Source organism: Nannospalax galili, unplaced genomic scaffold, assembly GCF_000622305.1.
Source record: "Nannospalax galili isolate Female #2095 unplaced genomic scaffold, S.galili_v1.0 scaffold158, whole genome shotgun sequence".
NCBI lineage: Eukaryota > Metazoa > Chordata > Mammalia > Rodentia > Spalacidae > Nannospalax > Nannospalax galili.
Window position 1 is genome coordinate 8,381,669 of NW_008345290.1, and position 24,484 is coordinate 8,406,152.

Sequence of the window (24,484 nt, forward strand, 5' to 3'; positions counted from 1 at the left end):
AAAATGGTGATGTGTGGCTGAAGACTTGGACCTGTCAACTAGCTCACTGCCATTGAGAACACGGACAGAACTTGGTGATGCATCTTTGTTTCAGTTGTGTGTGAGCCTGTGTAGGGTGCTGTTCAGTGTTTGTTCCTGTTCCTTAGCTCTAGGCATTCCCTCCACCCTGTGGGATACCTGCATTAGCATAGTGGAGGGGCTGCTTTCCACTCTCTCCTCTCACTAGCACCAGCTGAACTCTTCTATAGATTCGCCTAGCAATCACCTGTGACTGGCCTTGTATTAGGCCTGAGGACAGTGACATGCAGCTGCACCCTGCTCCCGTCATTGAAGCATCCAAAGCAGGAAGGGGCAACATGGCCTTAAAAAACAAGCATGCTAAGAGTTTTGAAAGAAGGAAAGAAGGCCCAGGAGGAGTTAACAGATGCTGCCTGGTGCAGAGCTGCTGTTGTCACTGGAGTCCTGGTGGTTAAGTATAACAAACTATAATAGGGGCTAAGCATTTAATAGACGCTGAAGGTACTCAGTGTTGTATTAAACACCGTACTTACGTCACCTATTTTCATCTTTATAAAAACTTTTTAGGGTAAGATTGTTCCTGTTTCACAAATGAGAAAACTGAAGCATGGGGATGCTGGAAACTTGGCCGTGAACACACAGCACTCGTTTATTCATTGAGTAACTGGATACGTTGCATACCCGCCGAGTGCATGTTATGAAGACAGGCGCTAGCTATTCTTAGGAGAAAGCAGTTTTTCTTGAGGTGTGGATTGGGCAGGACAGGAGTGCAGAGCAGAGGAAAGTGAGGCAGGTCAGAAGGAAGGGGGCTAAAGCTCCAGAGAGGAAGGAACAGAATCTGAATCCTGAGGAGTGAGTTGACTACAGAGGAAATATTATATGCAAAGGTGAAATGGGGGGCCAACTGTTGGAAGCACTGAACTCTGCGTGTGCCGGTGGGGAAGGAAAGGGGAACAGGTTGCTAGACAATGTTGCACAGGTTGAGGGGAAGCAGCTTGTGAACAGCTCAGAGGCATGTGTAGGACATAGCAGACCACTCATATAAGTCTATGGGCCAGAGAAACAAGGAACTTTATCAGTGAGTAGTGAGTGCCAGAGTACGGTAGCCCGAGCCTGGTTTCTAACTCTTCAATGGCTGCATGTACAGCAGCCACCGACATTGGCTCAATTTCAGTTCTAGAACCTAGGTACAGGAGGGTCGGCTTTTTTCTTTCAACTCATAGGAGCTAGTTCACTTTTTGTTGACAATAATATAAAACCAGAGACTGGGTGAGTGACATCCTAGGGAAAATAAAAAGCTTAATTTTTCACTCAATGTTCTGAAAAATCCATGGTCAAAGGCCATATCTGGTAAGGGTTTCTTGCTAACAGTGTCCTGAGAGGGACCACATTGCAGAAATGGGGCTGTGTGTGCCTACAGCCTCTAGTCTCTTTCCTTCTCATTAAACCACAAGGATTCAACCCTAGGGCCCTGCCCTGAACACTTTTTTGAATTCTAACCACCCCACACCTCTCAATACCATAGGAGGACTTTAAGTTCCACCTTCATACCCCCTCACAATGGGAATGGAATTTCAACACACGAACCCCTGGAGAAGCATAAACCACATCCAAACCATAGCACAGGATGACTGTATTTAGCAGAAACAGTGGAGATACAGGAGGAGATGAGAGCACACAGACGGTCCCAGGCAGGCGACTCTGCAAAGGAAGGGGCTGAACCTTCTGAGAAACACCTGGAAACTTTCTCACAGTCAAGGGTGGCACCCGAGAAGACATTTATTGTCTGGGGTATTTTACTGTGGTGTTAAATGAATAGCTATAAACTGCACCCAGGAAGGGCTAGGCTGTTCCACCTCAGTATTAGAGTAAATGACAGAGATCCGGGGATTGGATGATCTTGTGGAGCAGTTGGGTAGGTGTGCTGCTCTGTGTACTGCAGAGAACCCCCTGAGGGTACTGTCCACTTACGACGGTGCGTGAAGAGCTCAGGCCACTGAGGATTACACCAACCCCATGTAAGCTGCCCTTGTTTGCCCACTGCCCATCTTCCCTCTAGTCAGAGGGAAGCCACCTTTGCAAGCAGCGCAAAGCAGCACGTTCATTCCTTAGACAAGGACATCAACCATTGAAATGGTTTAATGGTGTCACCTCAAGCACTTCCAGGTATGAAGATGGGGTGAAAGCAGTGATCGAATTAACAGTGTGACATAGGCTGTAAATCTCAGGACATGAGTATCAGTAGTTGATCATCTTTTGTAATGTCCATATGAGAATTAGAATACATTCTTTTGCCATGTCCCTTTCTAAAAAGAAGTGTTTTTACTGCGAGTTGATTGGGGTAGCACAGCTTCATGGTTATGAGGTTGCTTTACAACTCTGAGGTCAAACAACTTGGCAATAAGCCATTCTGCTTATTGGCATGTGTTTTTCAGCCACGTCACTCCATCTCTCTGTGCCTCACTTTCTTCATCTATATAATGGGGATAATCACATTATCTGCCTCTTAGATCACAATCAGGTTTGAATGAATTTTATGACACATAGTAAGTGATAGCCATTATTAATATTATTTCCATTCTTACCAGTCATGGGAAGTAGCCATCAGAAGCTACTTTCCCCCTTTGGGCTTCAGGTTATTTTACTTTACTACAGGGAAGGAGGTACATATTTGCCATCACTCACTGTGCTGGGGCAGTTGTATCTCACATGATCCTGACCACAAACCTGACGTTAGATGGTTATCTCTGTGCTAAATTGAGGATGCTAAGGTTCAGAGAATTGCTGTAGCATGCCCAGGTGACACAGTGCTGGTGTGGAGTTGACCTGCATCTAACTGACCCCAGGCTCATGTTTCCTTCTGTACCCTGGTACTTGCTAAGACTCTTCAACAGCTGGAGTTTTTACAGTATCCTGCACTCACTTATCTCCCTGCCCTGAATGCAGAGGTTACCTGAGATGCCTTCTTAGGCTTCACCATCCATTGTTCCCATCTGACTCTGCTGAGGAGCATGCTACAGAGGGAATGAGGCACCTGCATGGACACTGGTACTTCGCCTACTTCATGTCTCTTCTAAGACTTAACTACGTCCTCAGCTATAAAGCAGCCTACCCTCCTAATAAAGCTGTCCCCAAATACTGCCATAGTTCCTGGGAGCATCACAAAAAGAGACACAGCCTACTAGCATCTTCCCCACATCTCCAGAAAACCTAGGGCTTCTGGAGAATTAGAACCTTTGCTATTCTGTGAGTGTCTTGGACATCTTTTGGATGCAGTTCATGGACATTTACCTCTGGGAAGTTCTGAAGTCTTCATAACTTCCTGGGGCATCATTAAAATGCAGACAACTCCAAGATTGCACAACTTGGCTTGTAAATATGCGTCAGGATGACCCTGGATCTTTATGGAGAAACCCATAAAGTCTCTACACCTAGGCAGTTGGGTAGAATGTAGATTTGAAGATAACATTTTGGGACCTTATGGGAATCAGCCTCGTTTGGACTGTGTGCTCTAACCCTTACTTTCAGTTGTGGTCCACCACGTCCCTTCATCCTTCATTACCACACCCTGAAATTATAGTTATTTTTTTAAGAACATGGACGTACATTCTTGTACACCGAGTTGTTTTCGCATATTGTGTTCCAAGTCCATGCATGCAGAAAAACAATTACCACTCTACTTCAAGCTCACAGGGAGTATGCAATCAAGACACATTTTTCCCCTGGTTCTCACCCCATTCATACCCTGAAAATCTCAGAACAGCAATGAATGGAAAGCAAAGTATTGCAGGGCAAGAGGGAAGAAAATGTCAAGGACAGGCTGAGAAAGGTTAGATAAAGAGGCAGACATTTAGGTGAAGGTAGTTTGTCTATGGAGCTTTCATCCTTGATGGCTGAGAGATAACACCTTTGTTAGATCCTACCTTAGGTCTAGTGGAAATCTATTTTTTCAGAAGGCTCACTTCCACAAAAGCTCATGTTTGTAGAGAAAAAAAATCAATTTATAGGCCAATGAGTCATAGTCTAAAGTAATTGTATTGGATATTGAGTGACTCATATGATGTGACAGAAGAGACTTAGGGAGTGTGAGAACTGGAGGAGTGATACACCAGGTGGTCCAAGTCCCTGGTGTAATGATGAGGCTATGGAACATGGGGTTGCTGAATGATTTATTTAGGTTACATGGTCACCAGGAGAGGAAGAGAGGTTGGGATAGAGGAAACTTACTTTCAAGCCATTAAATTTTCAAAAAGTAGTAGATATTACTAAGCACTTGAAAACACGTCAACCAAAGTATGACCCACTATCGAGAATAAAGTCATCCTAGCCATGGAAGAGACTTGGGGTTATCCTGGTCCATCTCCCTCCTAATGCAAGAATTTATTGGTGACATTCTTGGCTGGTGGCTACTCATCCTGGCTTTGCTCCAGGAACAGAGAACTCAGTACTTTCTAAGACACAACTTTTTTTGACTTTGCATATCTCTACATACTAAAAGAATATTTCGGCAAAGGTCAAATTTGAAACATTGACCCACATGATTAAGAGTGGTCAGAGGTCAGTGGCTTGATATTGGTGATGGTGAATTTTACTTTTGCTCTTCTTAAAATGAAGACAATAATGCCCATCTTGTAGGGTCATCATGAAGATTAGAGATATGGTTTATAAGGAATCTACTGTAGTGTCTGCTTCTAAAAGATACTCAAGTTGTTGTTATGATTGACTTCTTAGCATCTGATTTCATGTTTTGAAATTATTTATGGAGTAATGTAGACTGTGTCTAATCCTGCAAATATCTGAAGGTATTTAGCACGACCCTCTAAATCTTCCCCTCATCAGACTAAATTTTTCCTGATTTTTCGGCCATTTTTTTCCGCAATGCATTTTGGATGCATTCATTACTCATGTTCCCTCCTATTTGTCAATTTTCCCCTAAAATGTGGTGGCCAAATGTGGTCAGGTCAATGTACCCTACAGTGGAATAATTACTCCCCTGATCAGGACGTTTCACTTCTAAAACAACCTAGATTTATGTTAGCATTTTTGGAGGCCAGATCACACAGTTGGCTCAAGAAAACCTGATTCTGCTTTCCAGAACACTAGCGTGTCTCCCAACTTTGTGTCAACTGCAGATTTGACAAGCACGATTTTTACATCTTCATCCAAACTGTTGATAAAGATGTCGAACGAGAAAAGGCCAAAAGCCAAGCTTCAAGGCACACTTCTGATCCTTGTCTGCGTGCTGACTTCCACCCAGTGTCAACCATTGGGTGATGTTTTTCAGCAGTTTCAAATCTACCCACCTGCACTATAAAAATTAATTCAGCAAGATTACTAGCTCCTTCTGTTTCTGAAATTGGATATTTAATTTATCTGGAAGTAAAATGCTATTCTTTTATCAATAAAGACAGGTTTTAAAGCTATAATTGGGACAATGCGAACTTGGAAAATAATTTCATTTTTGAGTTACTATGTAATGCTTAAAGAGAAAAGCCACCTTCTCTAAATGTGAAATCATAATGCTTTTGCCAGATTGTTTATTTTTACAAAATGTTTTGAAATCAGTCTTTGGGTCTGAGGGAGGAAGGCTAGAGTCCGTAGATTTTATGTGTGTACTCGGGGTGGACTGTCAAAAGGTGAGAATTTTACTTTCAGGAAGCATTCTTGCATCTTGGTAGGGAATCTGAGACAGGTTTCTTTAAACTGTTGCTAGAGGGAGAATGCAAAATTTCTTCTTAGATAATAATTATTTTCTCTTTAATGATTTCAGAAAAGATTCTCAAGAAACTTTGAATTCTTGGGCTGAGGTTTTTTCCTTCCTCTATTAAATAAGCTATACTTTCACAAACCAAACCAAGTTCTTGTGGTACAGTATAAGTTTAATTTTCTTTGTTTTTTATGGTTGGATGTAAAGAAGGCTGCTGATCATTTGTGACAGAGTGAAGTTCATCACTTAGTATCTTCCTTCGGGGTTCACTGAGGTGTTTTCAAAGGCTTTCCTTGGAGTTTTTATCTTAGTCTTGATCTCCTTTAGTTCTCCTGTCGGTACTTGAACAAGTTCTTTAATGTCAAAAACTATTACCTCAGCATACTTTCAGTTTCCAAGGTGAGCATACAGGATGTTCACCTTGTAGCACTCTCAGAAGTTGACCAGTGAGTAAAAATGTAATTGTCAACAACCTGAATATTCTAGAAATGCTGTCTTGTACGTCATTGATTCCTTCTGTATTTACTGGGCACCTGTGATTTGGTGATGGAGTCACAGTACAGAGTAAAATCAGATTTGGTTTCTCCTCTCATGGTGGTTACAAAAGAGGGGAGAAATGGCTATTATTCACAATATCAAACACAGCTATAACCTCATGAACATTCCCATGAAGGAAAAGGAAACAGTTTCCATCACTAGGAAGTCATGGAAAGCTTTCCATGGGGTGGCTGTCTGAGAGTTGAAGGTAGTCAGAACGAATGCACTAATGTCAGAAAACAGCCATGTTACAAGGCTTGGTGCTGACATGAAGCAAGATCAGAACTGCAGAAAGGTGGGCGTTGTTGCAGAGAACCAGAGTGAACATAACATGAAATGAGCTGGGTGAGCAAGGGTCCCACGGCAGCTGGGAGGTCACAAGTATGCTGTGATCAGCTTTCAAAGCAGAGAAGCTGTGCAGTGGCTCAGGGTGGAGGTGCATAGTGGGCACTGTCACTGATTATGCACTTATTTATATTTTTGTATTTTTGTATTTTTTGTGAATTTCACAAAATACATTTTGATCATATTTAGATACCCTTCCATATCTCTTCACCTCCCATTCTAACTCCTTCCCCAAATTAGATGGTAGATGATAGATAGATGCTAGATAGATAGATAGATGCTAGATAGATAGATGCTAGATAGATAGATAGATAGATAGATAGATAGATAGATAGATAGACAGAGTTAGGTTTGTGTCCCCAAATGCTCTTCAGTATGAGTTCATCCACTAGAGACTAGAGTCTGGTCAACCTACTAAGAGTCTTATCCTTAAATGACACTGAATCTCCCCTTCCCAGCAGTCATCAGTTGTCTGTAGTTCCTCAGATAAGGTTGAGGTTTCTTACTCACTTCCCCCTAGTCTATGTTGGGAATTTGTCTGGTTTGAGCTTCTATGAAACTTGCCCATGTTGTCAACAGCTTTATTGATACACAAAGAAAATGCCATACATTAGAAATAATTATAAAAAGATTGTCATTAATTCTTCTAGGCTTTGGACCTATTATTGATAATTTACATGATTGTAAGTAAGATATAAAATTTTCAAGGGTCTTTGAGGAGCTAACAATGCAAAAGATACTCTAAAATATTTATCTGAGCCAGACTTCACTAAGACCTGGAAACGTAAGTTTGTAAAGGTTCACTTTCAAAGGGGGGAACACATGATCTTTAATTTTGTTGTTATTTTAGTGGCTCTTGAAGCCTTTAGATCCTATAAAGCACTAAGGTAAGCCCCTGCCTGCACTGCCACCTGACCCAGTCACCATTTCTTTCCATTGCCCTTAGACTAGCCACAGAATTTTCTCATGTCAGGAAAGCTTTCCAGGATAGAAGAGGAGCCTTCTGGCCATGTGTATATTTAAACCTTTGGGATCCCGTGACAACACAGTTAACTCTCAGTCTAAGCCAGGTGCCCATTTTTCATCTGGACTCCTGACAAACTGTGTGGTCAGGGTTCAGAAATCAGAAACCTGGAAAAGGTGCCATGTGATGGAGGCAACCACCCCCACTACCTTATATGTTATCACCATCATTTAACACATAGCACAGGAAATCCTGTTCTTTGCAGAAGAAATTCAAAGGAACGCTTGGTGATCTCCTGGGTAACATTTACTTTTTTCCTTGCTAACACCAAAGTGCAGACAGATATATATATTTTTTCCTCAAGTGAATTGCTAATGACACTCAATTTCTTTCCTACCATCTTCAGTCTAATTGTCCAACTGATCTCTGGAAGTCCCTTACCATTCTAAGGCACAAGGACTGTTCCTACCTGTGCAGGGCCTCCTGGGCCCCACCTTTTACCTGTTTGGTCATGTGCTTTCTCTTCCTTTACTGGGCTCTGATTTTGTCACATTTCAGCCCCAATGCTGTGATCAATCCTCTTCCACCTGAGTGTGCACTCCATCTTGTGCCTACTGACAAGACAACTGACTGACAACTATTCCTTTTCTACAAAGTGCTATTATTTAAATCAAATTTTTAAACTTATTTCTGAATTTTAAACAATGCAGCGTCCATTTGAGTCATCAGAAATAAATATGTGGTAGTAGCCCTCTGTGATAAATATGTAACAGTGGCCCTCAGTTACTTCTCTAGTTTATTCATGCATTGTGTGGTTATTGATGGTCCAGACACTGTGGGATAGAGTCTACACCACAAGTCTACAGGCTAGAGGAAAAGATAATTGTTCTGTGTTCCATTATTCTACACAGTTGTCAGAGGTTGATTTTGTGAAAACACAAATATTGTAAGTGTTGCTCTAGTCACTGGATCCCTGTCACCCCTATTTGATCTACTCAAAGCACCCATCTCCATTCTATAAGTTGCTCAGTCCCCAAATTATGATCTAGGAAAGTATTCATTTCCTGGAAAAACATTTGTGGTTGATTACTCTTGTAGTACTGAGAGAAAGGAAATAAACTGGGTATGACTATGATTCAAAGCAGAATGAGGAACTAAATTCACTAGATCACAGTACTGTGTGCTAACCATTTTCTAGTACAGTGTGCATCACCCAGTCAGAGAAGATGTACCCTAACCTTCTCCCCTCCAAGCATGAGAGCCTTCCAGAGATGGCTGGTGGCAGAGTGATCAGCAAATGAAAAGGCGTTTCCCTCTGTGCTTGGCTTTGTGGATAGAGTAGTCATGATTTACCTCCTTGTAGCTGTTGTTATGACAAGACAAATGGACCCAAGTCTTGCCTGAAGCTGTCAATTTCGTTGACATGACCAGTTTTCCAGTTTTGGCCTTGGAGGGCTGGAGAGTGGAATGAAACATGGACTCCTTCTGACCATTCTCCTCTGTTTTCTCTGGGCAGAATATCTCCATGCATAATACAGTTGGTGGGGCTATGACAGGGCCTGGAGCTCACCAGCTGGGCAGCACTCGAATGCCCAACCACGACACCAGTGTTGTGATTCAGCAAGCCATGCCTTCGCCCCAGTCCAGCTCAGTCATCACACAGGCTCCTTCCACCAACCGCCAGATCGGGTAAGGAGACTTCCTCACTGTCTCTGGGTGCGGTGGGAGCTCAGAAACCCTTTTGAGATTTTTCTTCTTGCTTCTGGTGTTTGTATTTCTTGTTTTTCCTGCCTGATATGATGTTGCCAAGAGATCAGAGAGACCTTTGATGAGAGAAAGGAGAGGGGGTCTCCATTTGATGGGAGCTGTTGTAATTCTGGGTGTTAAGGGGGAAACAAGTCATTCTGTGTCTTCGTTTCTTCAAATGGGATTTGCAAACTTGACAATGACTGTAGCTCATTGCAAACTTGACAATGACTGTAGGTCAATGACTATAGGTAAATATGTGGGTGTTATGCAGATCACAGGAGAGTGCTCAAGACAAATGCCTGGTGACAGCAGAGAGAAATTCTGCCAGTCCAGGCCCCTCTCTGCAGTGTATGTACCTTCCCAGGAACTGCTCAGGGGTTCAGCTGGGCCACCTGTGCCTCCCATAGTCCTTCCCTCTAGTCCCTCTTCCCTTCTCCTCTTTGTTGTTCCATCCTTGCCAGCTCTTCCTGGCCTCTGCATTGGTCCATACTTATTCATATAGAGCATACACATAGAGCAGACAGAACAAAGGAAGCAGATTCTTTCCCTCTTATTTATGGACAAAAGACAACACTGAGGTGTTGCAGGAAAAGTGGTAGAAGCATCTTGATACCTGTATCATGTGATGGAAATTGCTCTCACTTCTTATTATGGGAATGGTCCAGCCCCTTGCTGTGCAGAACATGGCCTGACCATCAGCAATGTCCACATCACCCAGCAGCTTCTTAGAAATGCAAAATCCCCAGCCCTACTCCCTTGTCTCCAGAATGAGGATGGAGTGAGTATGTTCTTTCCAGCCTCAAATGAGTCAAGATGAAATGAAAGAGGTAGGAACACGTGGGTTCTCAGGAACAAAAGGCACCAGCTTAATAAGTGCTCACTACTGGATGCTGACAAAGGCTGCCCTGTGTTCCCAGGATGGTCTGCTGGAAATATGAAGGGAAACCTGCTGGCTTTGGTGCAAGCAGATTTCAATTGAATTTTCAGGTGACTACTGCATGTGGTGATTTAAAAAAAAAAATTAGGCTCTCCCTCATAATTTGTCACTATGTCCTTCTCCCCTTGTTAATGTTTTAAGAATTCCAGACCGATGGTGAGCACAGGAGGCTGCTTTGGCTTACTTTTCCTTTAGTGCTATAGAAAGGGGAAGTGGCTCAGATTTTGCAGTTTATCAGAACGGCACCTGCAGAACTGATAGGTGTAGGTAACAGGTCTCCTGTGACTTTGTCTTTGGTATATTTGGTAGCCCGTTCAAAACACAGACATGAAACTTGGACATTGGGATGCTTGCCTTGTTTAAAGAAGTCAGTGTTACCATAGCAAGTACTTCTGGTAATGAGTTCTTCTCAAGGAACCCTGAGAGCAAGCGTTGCCACTATCTGTAAAGTAGGAATCTACTGTGTTCCAGGAGGGTGGGGTGGATTCATTAAAAGCAGATCTAAAGCTCAAGGGACCCCCTCACTCTTGGGGCTTGGCTATGGCCACAGAATTCACAGCTAGGCCAGCTAATTATAATTATTTTATTTTTCTTTCAAGGGGGGAAAAAACATAAAATGTGCTAGAGTTTACTAGCAGTTTTACAACATTCCTTCCCCCCTGCAGCTCCCTGCCTGCCCTTTCTACCCTCACCCACAACACTCTCTGAGGCTTGTAGTGTTCACCATTGTTAATACAGCACTGGCTTTTATGAAACAATCTTTTCAGGGCTAGCACTAAATTTTAAGATGGGTGTTACTCTGCCAATGATTTACCCAGCTGGCTCTGGACCGTACACTCGGGTGACATTTGTGGGCTGTGTCACTCTGCCATTCATTCCGTATTGTGGGGTGTTGTGTGTCTCTCCTGGTGCGCTCTAGGAGATAATTGCTACTTTTAGGACTCTGTCTCCTTGCCCAGCTTGAAGGAGGCTATTTCTTTTCTACAGATTCTTCCCTGTTGTGCTACTCTGTTGATTCAAACCCCCACATCCTGTCATTTCCTTGTTTCTCCCTGTCATCCATCCCAAACCTTGCCCGGATGGTCTTGGGGTTCAGCAAGATGCAGCTCTGCCCCTCTCACGAGTGGATTCAGTGTGGAACTCTAGGTGGTAACACTTGGGGATGGTTGGCTCTTTTATTTCCCTCAGCAAAGAGGAAATGAGTACTTATTTTAAAACATGAGTTCCCTCTAGAGACCATGTCTTTAAATGAGCATTTGAAATTGCAGATAGCCTTTTAAAAAATTCTAATTGTGTGTGTGTGTGTGTGTATGTGTGTGTGCATGCATGTATGTGTATGTGCATGTGTGTGTATGCGTGCTCACATGCACACATAGAACCATATTGTAGTAATATTCTGATTTTTATCACAACCTCAAATATTTAAGTGTCAAAATCTGGCCAAGCCACCTGCAAATGTTTGCCATGGCTACTGGCCAACGAAAACAGCACACAGCAATGAAAGTCTTCATTCAGGCTCAGCGCTTAGGCTGCATCCAGCCCGAGGCTGGGACCCACCTGTGCCCACGCATAGTGCGTTCACGACTGGAGCTTTGTGAGCGACAGGACTGCCTGACGCCTCTCCCCTCTTTCCTTCCCCTCTACCAGGACTTGGCTTCGGCAGCCAACCCACATTTGTGCTCCTTTTTCCTTTCATGCTGTAAAACTTAAGCTTAGGGGCTTGATGTGAAGGACTGCAAAATGGAGGTAGTGCCAGTTATCAGGGAAGACTTTCAGGACAGAAAGCAAGTGTCCTTGTAGGCATCTAACTTTTCTACCTTTTGGACAGACACTGAAACAGAACAGACCGACATGAATGGGAATATAAAAACCCAAAGAAATACTGTTGAGTAAGTAGACAAACAACAGATGCAGCTTCTAGTCCATGCCCCAGGACCCCTGTTATGCCCTATGCTCAATTCTGTAAAAGTAGTGCTATTATCTCTTAAACTGGAGGTAAGTATAAATATCCCAAATTGCACTTGTGTGGTTAGGCAGGCTAGAAAAACACACTGCTCTAGAGAGTGTGGGAGGCATCCCCTAAAACGGTGACTGCTTGTGTTCCATCAAACTGGCAGATGCTCTGTCAGGAAGAGTGTCTTTGGCTGATTGATGGGGGTGTTTTAAGAGATAAGTTTCCCAGATGGGGAAAAAAAAGTGAGCCATGGACTGTGGAGAGACAAGAAAGACAGAAAACAAGCATGTGTTAAATAGAGATGAAATCGATTCAGCCTTGAACCAACTAAGTGGAACATTCCACAGTATCTCTACTCCAGTCATTTTTATTAGATATCATGTAACAAGCTCATTAATTCAGGACCAAGTCAGAAAAGTCTGGGAAACGTGGTAGATGAACAGGTAATGTCAGTGTAAACTCTCTCTCTCTCTTTCTCTCTCTCTCTCTCTCTCTCTCTCTCTCTCTCTCTCTCTCTTTCTCTCCCCCCTCCCTCTCCCTCTCTCTCAATCTCTCATGACATCACATGAGGCATTTCTAGAGGACCCAATGATTAGTTGAGTAGATAGATGGTTATAGCCTCAGTAGATCCTGGGTTTCTTAATGAAGTCTGAGTGACAGTAGATGATCTGTGCTCAGGAATTCTTCAGTAGAGCGGTGGAGTTAGCATGGAGTGTAACTCTGCAACAAGGGGCAACAGTAGACCATTCTGACAGGTTGTGGGAGACACTGCTGAAGTACTCTACAGATTTTCTTTTTCCTTTTAATTCTCTGTAAGAATTGGGCAAAATATGCACTCCTTAGATAGTATTGCTTACAGTAAAATTATTACACATCTAACATCAGAATATTCAAATGTGGAATATTTTGGTTATGTTAATGAATTAGCCAGTTGTACTAGGAAACCTGGAAATAAGTCTCCAGTGCATATATATATGAAGCTATTTATGTGGGGCCCCCTCCCTGATTTTACTCCAGTTCAGGTCTCTGGGGTACAAATGTCTACATGATATGTAACTATAGGGTATTTGGTCATAAAGCCTATTTGCATGGGGCTGTAGACAGGCAGGTCTGATTCTACACATAAATTATACAGGACATAGTTGAAATAAACCTTGTTCTATATAAAAATAAAAAAGGTGCTGTTGGCATAAATTCTGCCTCCTCTTACCCTGTCTTTGCATCTTTGCCAATATCTTTTTCTTTGCAATCCCTGATACTTTGTGTCACAGAGAATACCCAGTGATAGCCTCAGGGACATACCAAAGAAAACAAACAAACAAACAAACAAACAGATAGACAAAAGTAAAAATCGGATGGAAAACTTAGGTGTCAAAACTGCTACCTTTCCAGTTGAGGATAACCAGGAGCGTTTGCAGTGTGAATTGGTTTTGTCAGCCAGCACGGCTAGGGAGGGAACGCTGACAGAGTTGAGGGTTCCTGTCGTTGTTGCTCTGGAAAAAATAGAAGAGAGGTTGGTAAATGATGCATTCAGAGAAAGGAAGTTTAAAAGTCTAAATAACATGGCTGCTTACAGTTTAAGTATATGCTTGCAAATGCCTACATGTTTGATCCCATTTTTCAGAGTTTTCTTAAATGCTTCAGCCAAACTGCACCTGCCTGTGACTGTCACTGTCCACCATGGGCTAACACTGGAGACATACTGGTCAGCTCTTTCCTGCTGGAGACAGGGCAGATATCAGGTTATCCTTGTTCCTTAACCCTCAGCCAGGACAACCTGAAGCTTCTTTGAGTAATTCAGACCAGAAACCATTGTTTCCTGCTTTGTGTTTTGCTGAATATCACGGCTATGAACATAGCTTTATTGTTTAAAAGTTGCTGGATTTTTCACAGCCCCATGAACATTTATGAGGGCCCTTCAGGGGGATGCTTTCTGGGAGGGTTGACAGACTTAACCATATGGCTCCCGTTAAATCCCATGCAGAGTTTTGAGAAATTACCTCTGACAAGGGGGCCAGCAGCCTTCCACTCACAGGATTTTATGTGTGGAACAAAACAGTAAGTACTGATACTTGAGGAAATATAATGTTTCTGAACATTCAAAAGTCGTAACACCACTTGGTATTGTAGCCAGATGAAGGGGACAGAGCCAGAACACCAGAGCACAGGGCTCAGGGCTCAGAATCAGAAAAATATCCCTGTTCTTGTCTCCAAATCTAGCCATGACCTCTGATACCTCAGGTGATCATTTTGTCTTTGTGTCTCTTCACCTGGAACACAGCAGGGCTGGTCCACTGGCAGAGAAAATTGGAGATCATTCAGAGGGTTCAAGTCCATTGTTAGAAAAGTCCTGGTTGGGAGACCAATACTGAAGAAAAGGATCATGAAATGATCATTAAACACGTAAGATGTGATAACCCTGAGCTAGCTTTGCATGGCATTTCCAGTCATTTGCTAATAGCTTGGGAGGTAGGCATTACGCCCCATCCCACCATCCATTTTGTGACTCTAGGAAGAAGCCTAACTTGTCCTAAGTCACCAGCCAGTGATGAGTGGAGTTCTGAAGTAGGTCTTGTTGAACTCCAAACTCGTGCTTCTTCATACCTTGGAAGACACACGAGCGTGTCTGAAATGAGAGAATCATCTACGTGCAGGAGCTGACTGCTGCTCAATTCAGTTCAGTTACTGTATGAAGAACGTTCAGCCATCTGCAGGGTGGCCCAGGGCAGAGACGCACACACTGACCTGACAACAGCTGCTTCCTTCCCTCTGGAGAACCTACAGGGTGAGACCCAAGAATGTCTTAAGCAGGCTGTGGAAGCATAGAGTGGGACCTGTGTCTAGGAGTCTGCTGAGTCAAAGATCCCATGTGCAAGAAAACTGAAGTTACCACAAAGAAGTGACTGTCCTTGCCTCTAGCACTTGGCTGCTTTTCACTGACCTCCTCAGCTTGCAGGAGAACCACCACTCCCTGCAGTGAGCTGAAGCCACTAGCTAAGATTTCACTCCTGCGTCTGAAAAGCAGAAGCCTACCTCCTGAAGATTCCATAAAAGTATGTCCGATATACTTGTCCCATAGTTTGAAGTAAGCACAGATGAGTCTTCTTCCAGAGAAATAATTGAAATAAGGAGCAAACAGCCTGTGCCTTCAGTAAATTTATTTTATTTTGTAATGTTTTATTTTTATTTTATATGTGTGTGTGTGTGTGTGTGTGTGTGTGTGTGTGTGGTGTGTGTTTCCTATATGCATGTGCACTATGTGCATGCGGTACCTGTGGAGGCCAGAAGAGGGTGTCAGATCTTCTGGAACTGGAGCTGCCATGTGGGTGCTGGAAACTGAATCTGAGTCCTCTGCAAGAGCAGCCAGTGCTCTTAAGCCATCTCTTGAGCCCCCTACAGTAAATTTAGACTTGCTTTTGTGTGTGTGCATCCTATTGAGAAGATAGGCCTGGAAAACAGAAGTTTTGTCAGAATCAAATAATGCCAGGTCAGAGGGGAAATGTTTGAGTTATAGGTTCAGAGGTGATGGGATCTAGACAATTGAGCCTTTGCACTTTTGGCCAAGGCTCAGCTTCTCGGGGCCTGCTTCCCTTCATCTACACTTGAAGGAAGTTAAGCAAAATTGATTAAGAAGGTCAGTCTCTGTTTGAGAATACTACTTAGTACTTTCTTCTGTTTGGTTTATGTTGATTTCCTCTTTTACTTTGCCTTCCAGGAGTTGTGTTTGGTGAGATTTGTAGATTTTTAGGATTTGTTGGTATGTCCAAGAGAGTGTGGACAGAAGAGAGTTCGGGGGTTACAGGGAAGGGCAGGCCAACACAGTAAGAGAGAAGACCTGGTTTAGAATGCAGGCAGGCCTGCCTCTGGACTCCACTACTGAGTGGATAGCAGCAACCCCCTTGCTTTGACAGGTGTTCTCCCCGTCATCACTTATTCATTCTATACACAATTCCTTTACATTGAATCACCACACCCATTTTACAGTTGAGTAAAATGAAGTTTAGAGATTCACTGACTAACCTTGGATCATCCTGAATCCTTGATCAACCTGAATGAAAGCTAAAGCCAGACTACCTCTTTCACATTCTCCCATGGTTCTAAACAAACTTGACTCCCCTGCTTTAAGTTTCCTCACCTCTAAAATGGGGGAGAATCATCAGAAAAATCCTCAGGTTCCTTTTCCAGAACTAAAACAGCAATGACTTTCAAAATTAATCTAATTTTGCAAATGACTTGGCAAAGTGAAACTTTGGGGGTTCAGTGTTTTATGCATAGCCGTGTGGGTTTTTCTCTCTAACTCTCTTAGTTACTATATTTCTTGTTACAAAACAACTGACAAAAGCAACTTAAAGAATGAAAGGTTTTGATTCAGAGTTGGATGGTACCGTCCACCATGGCAGGGGAGTCATGGCAGCAAGGGCCCGAGTCAGCTGGTCACATTGCATGTGCCTGCAGTCAGGAAGCAGAGAGAGAGAGAGAGAGAGGAATGCAGGGGCTCTTTTCTATGTAGTCTGGGATTCCAGCCCATGTACAGCACACTTTAGAGAGGTACTTCACACCTCAATTAACCCAATCTACAGGCTTGTATCCTAGATGATCTAGATGCTGTCAAGTTGATAATATTCAATATTAACCACCACATTAATCTTGTCAAGAAATTACTTTAAAAATATAATATTTGCATTAACTATTTGAGAATTTCACACATATATTCAATGTGTTTTGATCATATTCATTCCCATTTCTTTCCTTGACTCCTTCTAGATACACAGTCCACTCCCACATCCTTTCCAACTTCATGATTTTTTTAAAAATTAAATTTTTTTTCTAGAACTCACCAAGCCTAATTTGTGCTGCTCGTGTCCTCATGGGTGTGGGACCATGCACTAGAGTGTGGTGGACCTACAAGGGGCCACACCCTTAAACAAAACAGACTCTCCCTGCCCAACTCTCAATAGCTCCTCAGTTAGGGGTGGGGGCTTGAGAGCCTCCTTCCCTCTCCATGCTGAAATGCTGACTGGCTTGATCTTGTGCAGGCAGCCACAGCTGCTGTGAGTTCATGAGTGCAGTGGTCCTGTCCTGTCCAGAAGACACTGTTTTGCTCCAGTCCTCTCCGACCTCTAGCTCTTAATATCTTTCTACTCCCTTCCATGGTTATGCCCGAACCTTGAAAGTAGGGAAGGATATAGATGCTCCATTTGTGGCTGAGCATTCCAGGATACTTATTCTCTGCACTTTGACTAGTTGTGAGTTTCTGCTATCAACTGCATAAAGAAATTTCTCTGATGAGGTCTGAAAGCTGCACTATAATCCACGGGTATTGAGATACGAATTTAGAATGCAGTTTGATATTATGACCATTTAGCAAAATAATAGTAGCAGGTTCAAGCCTGGGGTCTTTGAGCTCCCAAACAGGGTTCTTGGCCAGATTTACAGTACCAGGCATGTGTTCCCATCTATGGAGTAGGCCTTAAATACAATTAGAAAGCAGTTGGTTACCCCCATAACATTTGTGCCACTATTACACCCATGTGCATTTTATGTTATATATTGTATATTGTATTATTCCATAATACTATATGACTCATAAAGTGCACGTAGTTCATCTGAACTGATTAACTATTAGCTGAGAGGGAAATATGGTTCAAGGAATTTGCAGATAGTCTATATGTTTTTCATTGCATGTTCAATATATTCATGTCTTTGTATATTTGGGGATTCAAAAGGATATTCATTCAATATGTTCTCATGTATTTCTAATTTATATTAGCTCAAATAAATTTTTTATATTATCATATCTTATACCCTTTCTAATGAGAATTTAAAGATTATGCAAAAACATGTTACTTTTGATTGGTTGAGAATAACACATAAATATCCAACTTGAATATAAAGGTGATCCTTGACATTAAGATTCAGTTACAGTTAGATGAAATCCTAGCTAGGTGTGGTAGCACATGCTTTTAATCCCAGCACTTGGGAAGTAGATACAGGGGGATCAGGTTACTGATCAAGGTTACTGGCTACAAAGCAAGTTTGGGGCCAGCCTGGGTTCTGAGAAGTTACCTCTAAACACAAAAATGAGGGCTGGTAACATGGCTCAGTGGGTAAAGGCACTTGCCACCAAGCCTGACAACCTGATTCAGTCCCTGGAACTCACACGGTGGAAGAAGAGACCCGAATCCTTCATATGTGCACCATGGCTTGCATGTACCACCCCCCACAAATAAGTAAATATAATTACAGAAAGAAAAACAAAACAAAACAAAATATGAAATCCTATTTCAAGGCAGGAGAGCAAAGCCATCGTGGGAGAACTAGAAACCCTGGATGGTGGCTCTGAACAACCAGTCACAAGCTCTGGCCGTTTGAACAGTTCTCAATCCTCTTGACCTTCTGAGACTTGCTTTTCTAGCTCACAAAAGGAAAAGACGATTATCTAATAAGCGTTCCCTTCCAGTTCAGCTTCTCAGCTCTTAGGAACAAGTGTGTTTCCTTGTCATGGCTCACACCTGACAGCAACACCATTTGGTAGACGTGGACAACTGAAGACATTCTGAGAGCAGACGTATTCACGCTCAGAGGTGAGCTGGTAGTCTCTTTCACAAGTGTGCTATACTTTTGGTAAATATCAGCTTAAAGTCCTGTTGAATAATAAATATTCTTAATGATACCAGACTCATTTAAAAGAATGTGGAGTATTATAACCCCCATCTGCACCCACAGCCCCCGGCAAATTGCATTTTGGCTGGATTTAACCAGGAACGTCTGCAAAGTGATCAGACCCTTGTAAGCATGGGGTAGGAACATGTTGGAATGTGCTCGGAGTTCTTTTGTAAGGTCCCAGATGCCCTCAAACCACATTTGGAATACTAAAAATGGCTTTCCTTAATAACTATATATCCAACCTATCTTGGCTCAGGTAGGATAATTCACAAGCCCCGTGCACCACTCTTTATAGCCAACCCCCAATGTGTTGTTTTCACATCTTTTCTGCATGGGTAATCACAATGAAAACCATGGCAGTAAGCACCCATCTCCAAGTCATGAAGCCACTGAGCACTTGTCAGATGCATAAGGTTCTTCTGGGAATCTGCAGGGGCAAGGAACCAAGCATTTGATGACCCCCGGAGGTTCTCTGATTAGCATACTTCCTCTCACTTTCCCCAGCAGTCTTGCTCAAATTGAATAGCTAGAGTACTGAGCAATGAAGCTGAGGTCTAAGGAGAAGGTGAAGGAACTAAAGACTGATTCTCCTTTGATAGTATTTGGGTCATGGGGGTAGAGTCATCTGAGTGAACCAGTAAGCTCAATGAAGTAAAAAATCTACTTGCAAAGTCATTCTGTAGCCCTGGATTAAATCAGAATGTATGTTTAGTGACAGAACTAAACTAAAATGCAACTCCTTCGATGCATATTCTAAATCATGGACTCTAAACCACTGAAAAAAAAAAGAGAATTAAAAATAATCCAAACTAAACCATACACTGCTGTTAAAGGTGACTGAGGGCTTTTATAGTCCAGGTGCACTCAAATGAAAATTGTGTGTGTATATATACATTTTGTAATATTTTGTTTAACTGGAACATAATTTAGGCATTTTGACGGGTGTATAACCTTACTCAAAACACTTGGGGGATTTTTCCAGGTGTATTCTGGATGGATTTTCCCAATACTCTGACTGTTCTTGTGTAATCTTCTTCTTACATGACAATTACCCTCCCTAGAATCCCGGATCCACTTTTAAAGAGTAGTCACAGTGACGAGCAAGAATAGGAAGATAAAAAGAGAAAAACAGTGCTGTGGAAATGGCTCAGTGGGTAAAAATACCACCAACTCTGACCATCTGAGTTCAGTTCCTGAAACCTACATGACAGAAGGAGAGAACCGGCTCCTCTGACCTCCATACTTGTGTTGTGAGCACATGCACACAAATAAATAAATGTAATAAAAGTTCTTTTTAAAAAGAAGAATAACTCACTGATTCTTGGTTCCTTTGCTTATATTTTGAAAAATGAAAACAGCCCTCATTCTCTAGAAAGATTATGTTTTCAGAAGGGGTACTCTATTTCTCTAACCTTGATATCACAGGCGTGTAGGTGAGACACTTAAGTGCTAATGCTGATGTCCTGGAGGGCAGTAACAGTCAAGTGCTAAGCTGGGGGAAGGAGCATCCCCTTGGTCATGTTCCCTTCTCTGGTGGGAGCAGGGCAATGTGTAGGACACTGGTCGTGACACTAGCCAGACTGCTTTATCAGGGAAGGCACTGATGTCTAGAGGAGATGCAGATGGATACAGAGTGGGGTGGGGACAAAGCACACATCCAGAACACCCCCCATCTCTCCCCTCCCTCTTTTTCTCTCATCTAAGGATCTAAGGAACTAAGGAAAGAAGGAAGGAAGGAAGGAAGGAGAAAGAAAGAGAAAGAAAGAAAGAAAGAAAGAAAAGAAAGAAAGAAAGAAAGAAAAAGAAAAAGAAAAAGATTATATCAAATTATTTGCCATTTGGTCATGGCTCTGACTTTGTCTAAAATTGGAAAAGTTTGAAATGTTCACTTTAAAGGAGAATAAGTGTGTGTGTGTGTGTGTGTGTGTGTGTGTGTCCAAAGATTAGATGTACACCAATTGTATATCCTTTATTATATGGGTAGTTGTTATTTATTTAACTTCGCTCTGTAGTTAGGAGTTAGGTGTTTTGCAGAGAACCAGAGGAACATGGCATCTGTGATGTCTCTCTTTCTCTTTCTCTCTCTCTCTCTCTTTCTCTCTCTCTCTCCCACACACACATGCAGAGAGAGCAAGCGAGAGAGAGAGAGAGAGAGAGAGAGTTACAAAATGAGTGTGAGAAGCTTTGACAGCCCCACCTGAAGCCGCAGACAACCCAGCTAATATTGGGTGCACTGCATTCTATAATTATTATTGCCATTAGGAGTAATTATTATTTGCCCCATTGAGTTGGCAGTTTGGAGCCTGCCTGAGACTGAGACTCACAGGAGCTGCGGAACACAAAGGACAGAACAGTCACCTGAAAGTGCTTGAACATGTTCGGACCACACCCTGGTTCACTTCACTGAGCTTCCTACCCAGTGGCCTTCAGATTGAATGGAAAGGGCAGCAGATATAAAACTAGTATGAGCGAGGACCAGTGGCATCACTGCATTGGGTGTCTGAACTGTTGGCTTTTCTCAAGTTTGGAGATGAAAGTTCTTTTTGTGCCTTTGTTCTTATTTATTTAAAGATAGAAAAGCAGTAGGAAGATAGTGTCTTCCATGAGACACTAGGCTGAAGTGGCTTAGGGGTGAGCATGTAGGACAGGCGGAAGACCTCTGAGAGGAAAGCAGGGAGCCTATTTAGGTGGCCTTGAACTTGTATCCTCCTGCCTCTGTCTCCAAAGTTCACATAGCCTTGTACCTTTGTTTTCCCCTAACGATCCTCCTTGCATACAAACTCTGCAGGGTACACATTCTATACTGTTTCCTCTTTCCTTCGCTGTCTCATTGCAAAGTACTGGGTCACACACATTCCCCCTCTCCCTCCTCAGTGATTCTTGAGGGTCAGTGTAGCCTGGTGGTTTCTAACCCATAGGATATTCACAGCGGCTGGGTCTGGTAGAAGGACTCATCAGCTTCTAAGGAAAACAGAACGTGACAAGACAGTCACCCAGATGCTGTTTTCTCTCAGTGACTTCCTTGGTTCCTCGCCAAGGCCTGTACCACAGTCGTGGGTAGAGGCTTGTGGGTGCCTTAGGGAACAGCACACATTCAAGTGCAGTGTCTTGCTCCTCTCTTTAACCTCTTCCTCCCACAGTGGTTTTCTGTAGCTCTAGTTGCTGAATCAGACCCTCCATGAGTTTCTTAAAAAATGCAGAATCAGAAAAACAACAACAACAACAGCAAAACTAGTATCTCAGACCCAACACAACGGAGTGATTGTTAGGTTTGTCTCAGCAAAACCCATCAGTCCTCCTCCCCAAAGTTCCTGGTATTCTTGTAGTCAGGAAGACCAGGGCAGGCTTGTGGGAGATGCAATGTCAGTGTGATGAGCACTTCCTTATTGGTTAATGGTCAGTTGATTTGGTTCACACCTGTCCTGACACTGGGATTAAAAGGAGATTTCTGTTGTTCAGCTTTGATAGCCAGGTAAATACCCCTGTAAATCAGAAGCAAGTAAAAGTCACTGTAGTGATTCCCAGGGATTTGTGGCCCTGGATAACATACATAGAAAAACTGTTTATAGGAAAATATTACAAAGGAGCATTCCCATCTGGATTTTCATACATTGAGGAAATAGTGCATGTAAAGGAACACAAACTCAACAGTCTTTAAGTGGTATTAAAGCCTGTCCTTAGGTAAGATTTCATGGGAGTATACAGTTGCTGGGTTTTCATTTTTCATTTGTTCTAGGAACTTAGAACAAGGAGTGGCTAAGGGAAAGAGCCTCCATCAGCATGTAGTTTAATAAAATAGAAGCTGAATCTGCTTTTCAATGGGAGCCTTCCCAGGGAACCACCTTTTTGTATCACAAGGAATATATTATTAACAGCAGTCCTTTATAAGATCCAGTTTAACTTTTTAAATCAAAGATCCAGCCTAGCCTGGCAGTAGAAGTGCTTGCTTTTAAGGAATTTCCATAGAAAGCATTTGATCCCTTATGTTCTCATGAGAGGTTTCTTCAGAGCGCTGGGAGTTTCCCAAAGTCTGGTTGTTAAATTGGTTTTTAGGGTGATGGGTCTGTATTTTCTTTTATTAAATGTTGTCTCTCCATTAATTAACTTAACTTTAGGTATACTTCTCCATTTGCAATGAGAAGCAAGTGCTTCTAATTGTCCTGAATTATGTGTACGGGTGGATTTTAGATGACTGGCCAAACCATAGGGCACTGTCCAAGACCCAAGGCAAATTAGTTGGCAGAGCTTGAGGAAGAAGCCAGACACAAACATAGTCCGACATGCTAAAATTCTAGGAAAACTGTTGTTCTCTCAGTTGCAAAGAAATCATTTTCCTTTAAATAAAGGCTGGTTGGTAACTAAGTGAATAGATGTTTTTTAAAAACCGAGTAGACTCCATGACATTATAATGTGATAGCTATATGCCACAAGATGAATTATCAGAATATGAGCACCCTGAGTCCACTAAATGGGGCTCTGCACAGCCTGCTTAGGAGATTAATAGGGTAGGTAGGACACCCATCTTCTAAGCCCCACTCAGCCACAGCAACTCCACATTTGCCCATTTTTTTGGGTTTCTACAGAAACAGTTCTTCGAATAATGGGTTCTATAGCAAGAAAGTAGCTTAAAAATTACAGAATTTGGCAAGGTTTCCCTTCCCTTCCTATTATAAGTAAGAGGAAAAAAATGAATTTGTGGGTTAGGATAATCTTGAAGACCATCTTGAAGATCAGTTTCCTGGGGAAATGGTAATAGCATCACACTCTGGAGAAAAGATGAGGTTGGAGGAGAAAGCTAAAAGCTTCAAATGTGATACAGGGATATGCTAACAGGCAAGAAGTTTTGGTAACTCGATGTACAGGATGCTAAGTATCAGAGGAAAAACATAACAGTCTCCTCTGAACATGCCCATTTTAGTGTGTTCATAAAAGTTACAGCTTCAGCAAAATAAGTTGTGTGATTACAGTTCATCGGTTTAGTCAAGATAGAGTAATACTTGGGACCACTGGAGGAACATGGGAGATCCTGAGACCCAGGTAGAGCAGAGGCAGAATTTGTGGAGTGAGAGCCTTTGCCTACCTGTCTGCACCTTTATCCACAAGCCTCCACACTTGGTTTCTCATATTTCACTATTGTTTCTTCTTTCTCTGTAGTTTTACCTCGCTCATAGTACAGTCTACTCTCTAGACTAGTGGACTAGATTAAGACCATTTCCTCAGAATCCTTCTCCATGTGATTAATCTAGGCTAACCCCTGACTTCTTGTTCATAGCCTCAGTGAGTCCTCATCTTGTAAGCAAGACTCGGTTACTTATAACTTTTTAAAATATTTTTAATATTTTATTTATTATTTTTATTTTATGTGTAAGAGTGTATTGCCTACACGTGTGTGAGTGCACCCATGTCATGCAATGCCCACAGTTGTCAGAAAAGGATGTCAGATCCTCTGCAGCTGGAGTTACTGACAGTTCTAAGCTGTCGTGTGGGTGTTGGAAACCATGGCTGGGTGCTCTGCAAAAGCAGCCAATGCTCTTAACCACTGAGCCATCTCTCCAGGCCTACTTACAACTCTTAATTACTGAGCATGTGTGGTTATAGATTGACTTG

At 42.5% G+C, this 24,484-nt stretch overlaps 1 protein-coding gene across 3 annotated transcripts in view; it reads left to right on the forward strand.

The window, feature by feature from the left end:
- Positions 1–24,484, forward strand: part of Creb5 (cAMP responsive element binding protein 5) — a 441,434-nt gene that overhangs the window by 160,045 nt on the left and 256,905 nt on the right. For all 3 annotated transcript variants that reach the window (XR_003850850.1, XM_008841521.3, XM_029567541.1), the window contains exon 5: positions 9,088–9,260. Coding sequence is in view for 2 of the 3 variants with exons in the window: in XM_008841521.3 (XP_008839743.1) it covers positions 9,088–9,260 (173 nt within the window). In the remaining variant the exon portion in view is untranslated. The remainder of the gene's footprint in view (positions 1–9,087; positions 9,261–24,484) is intronic.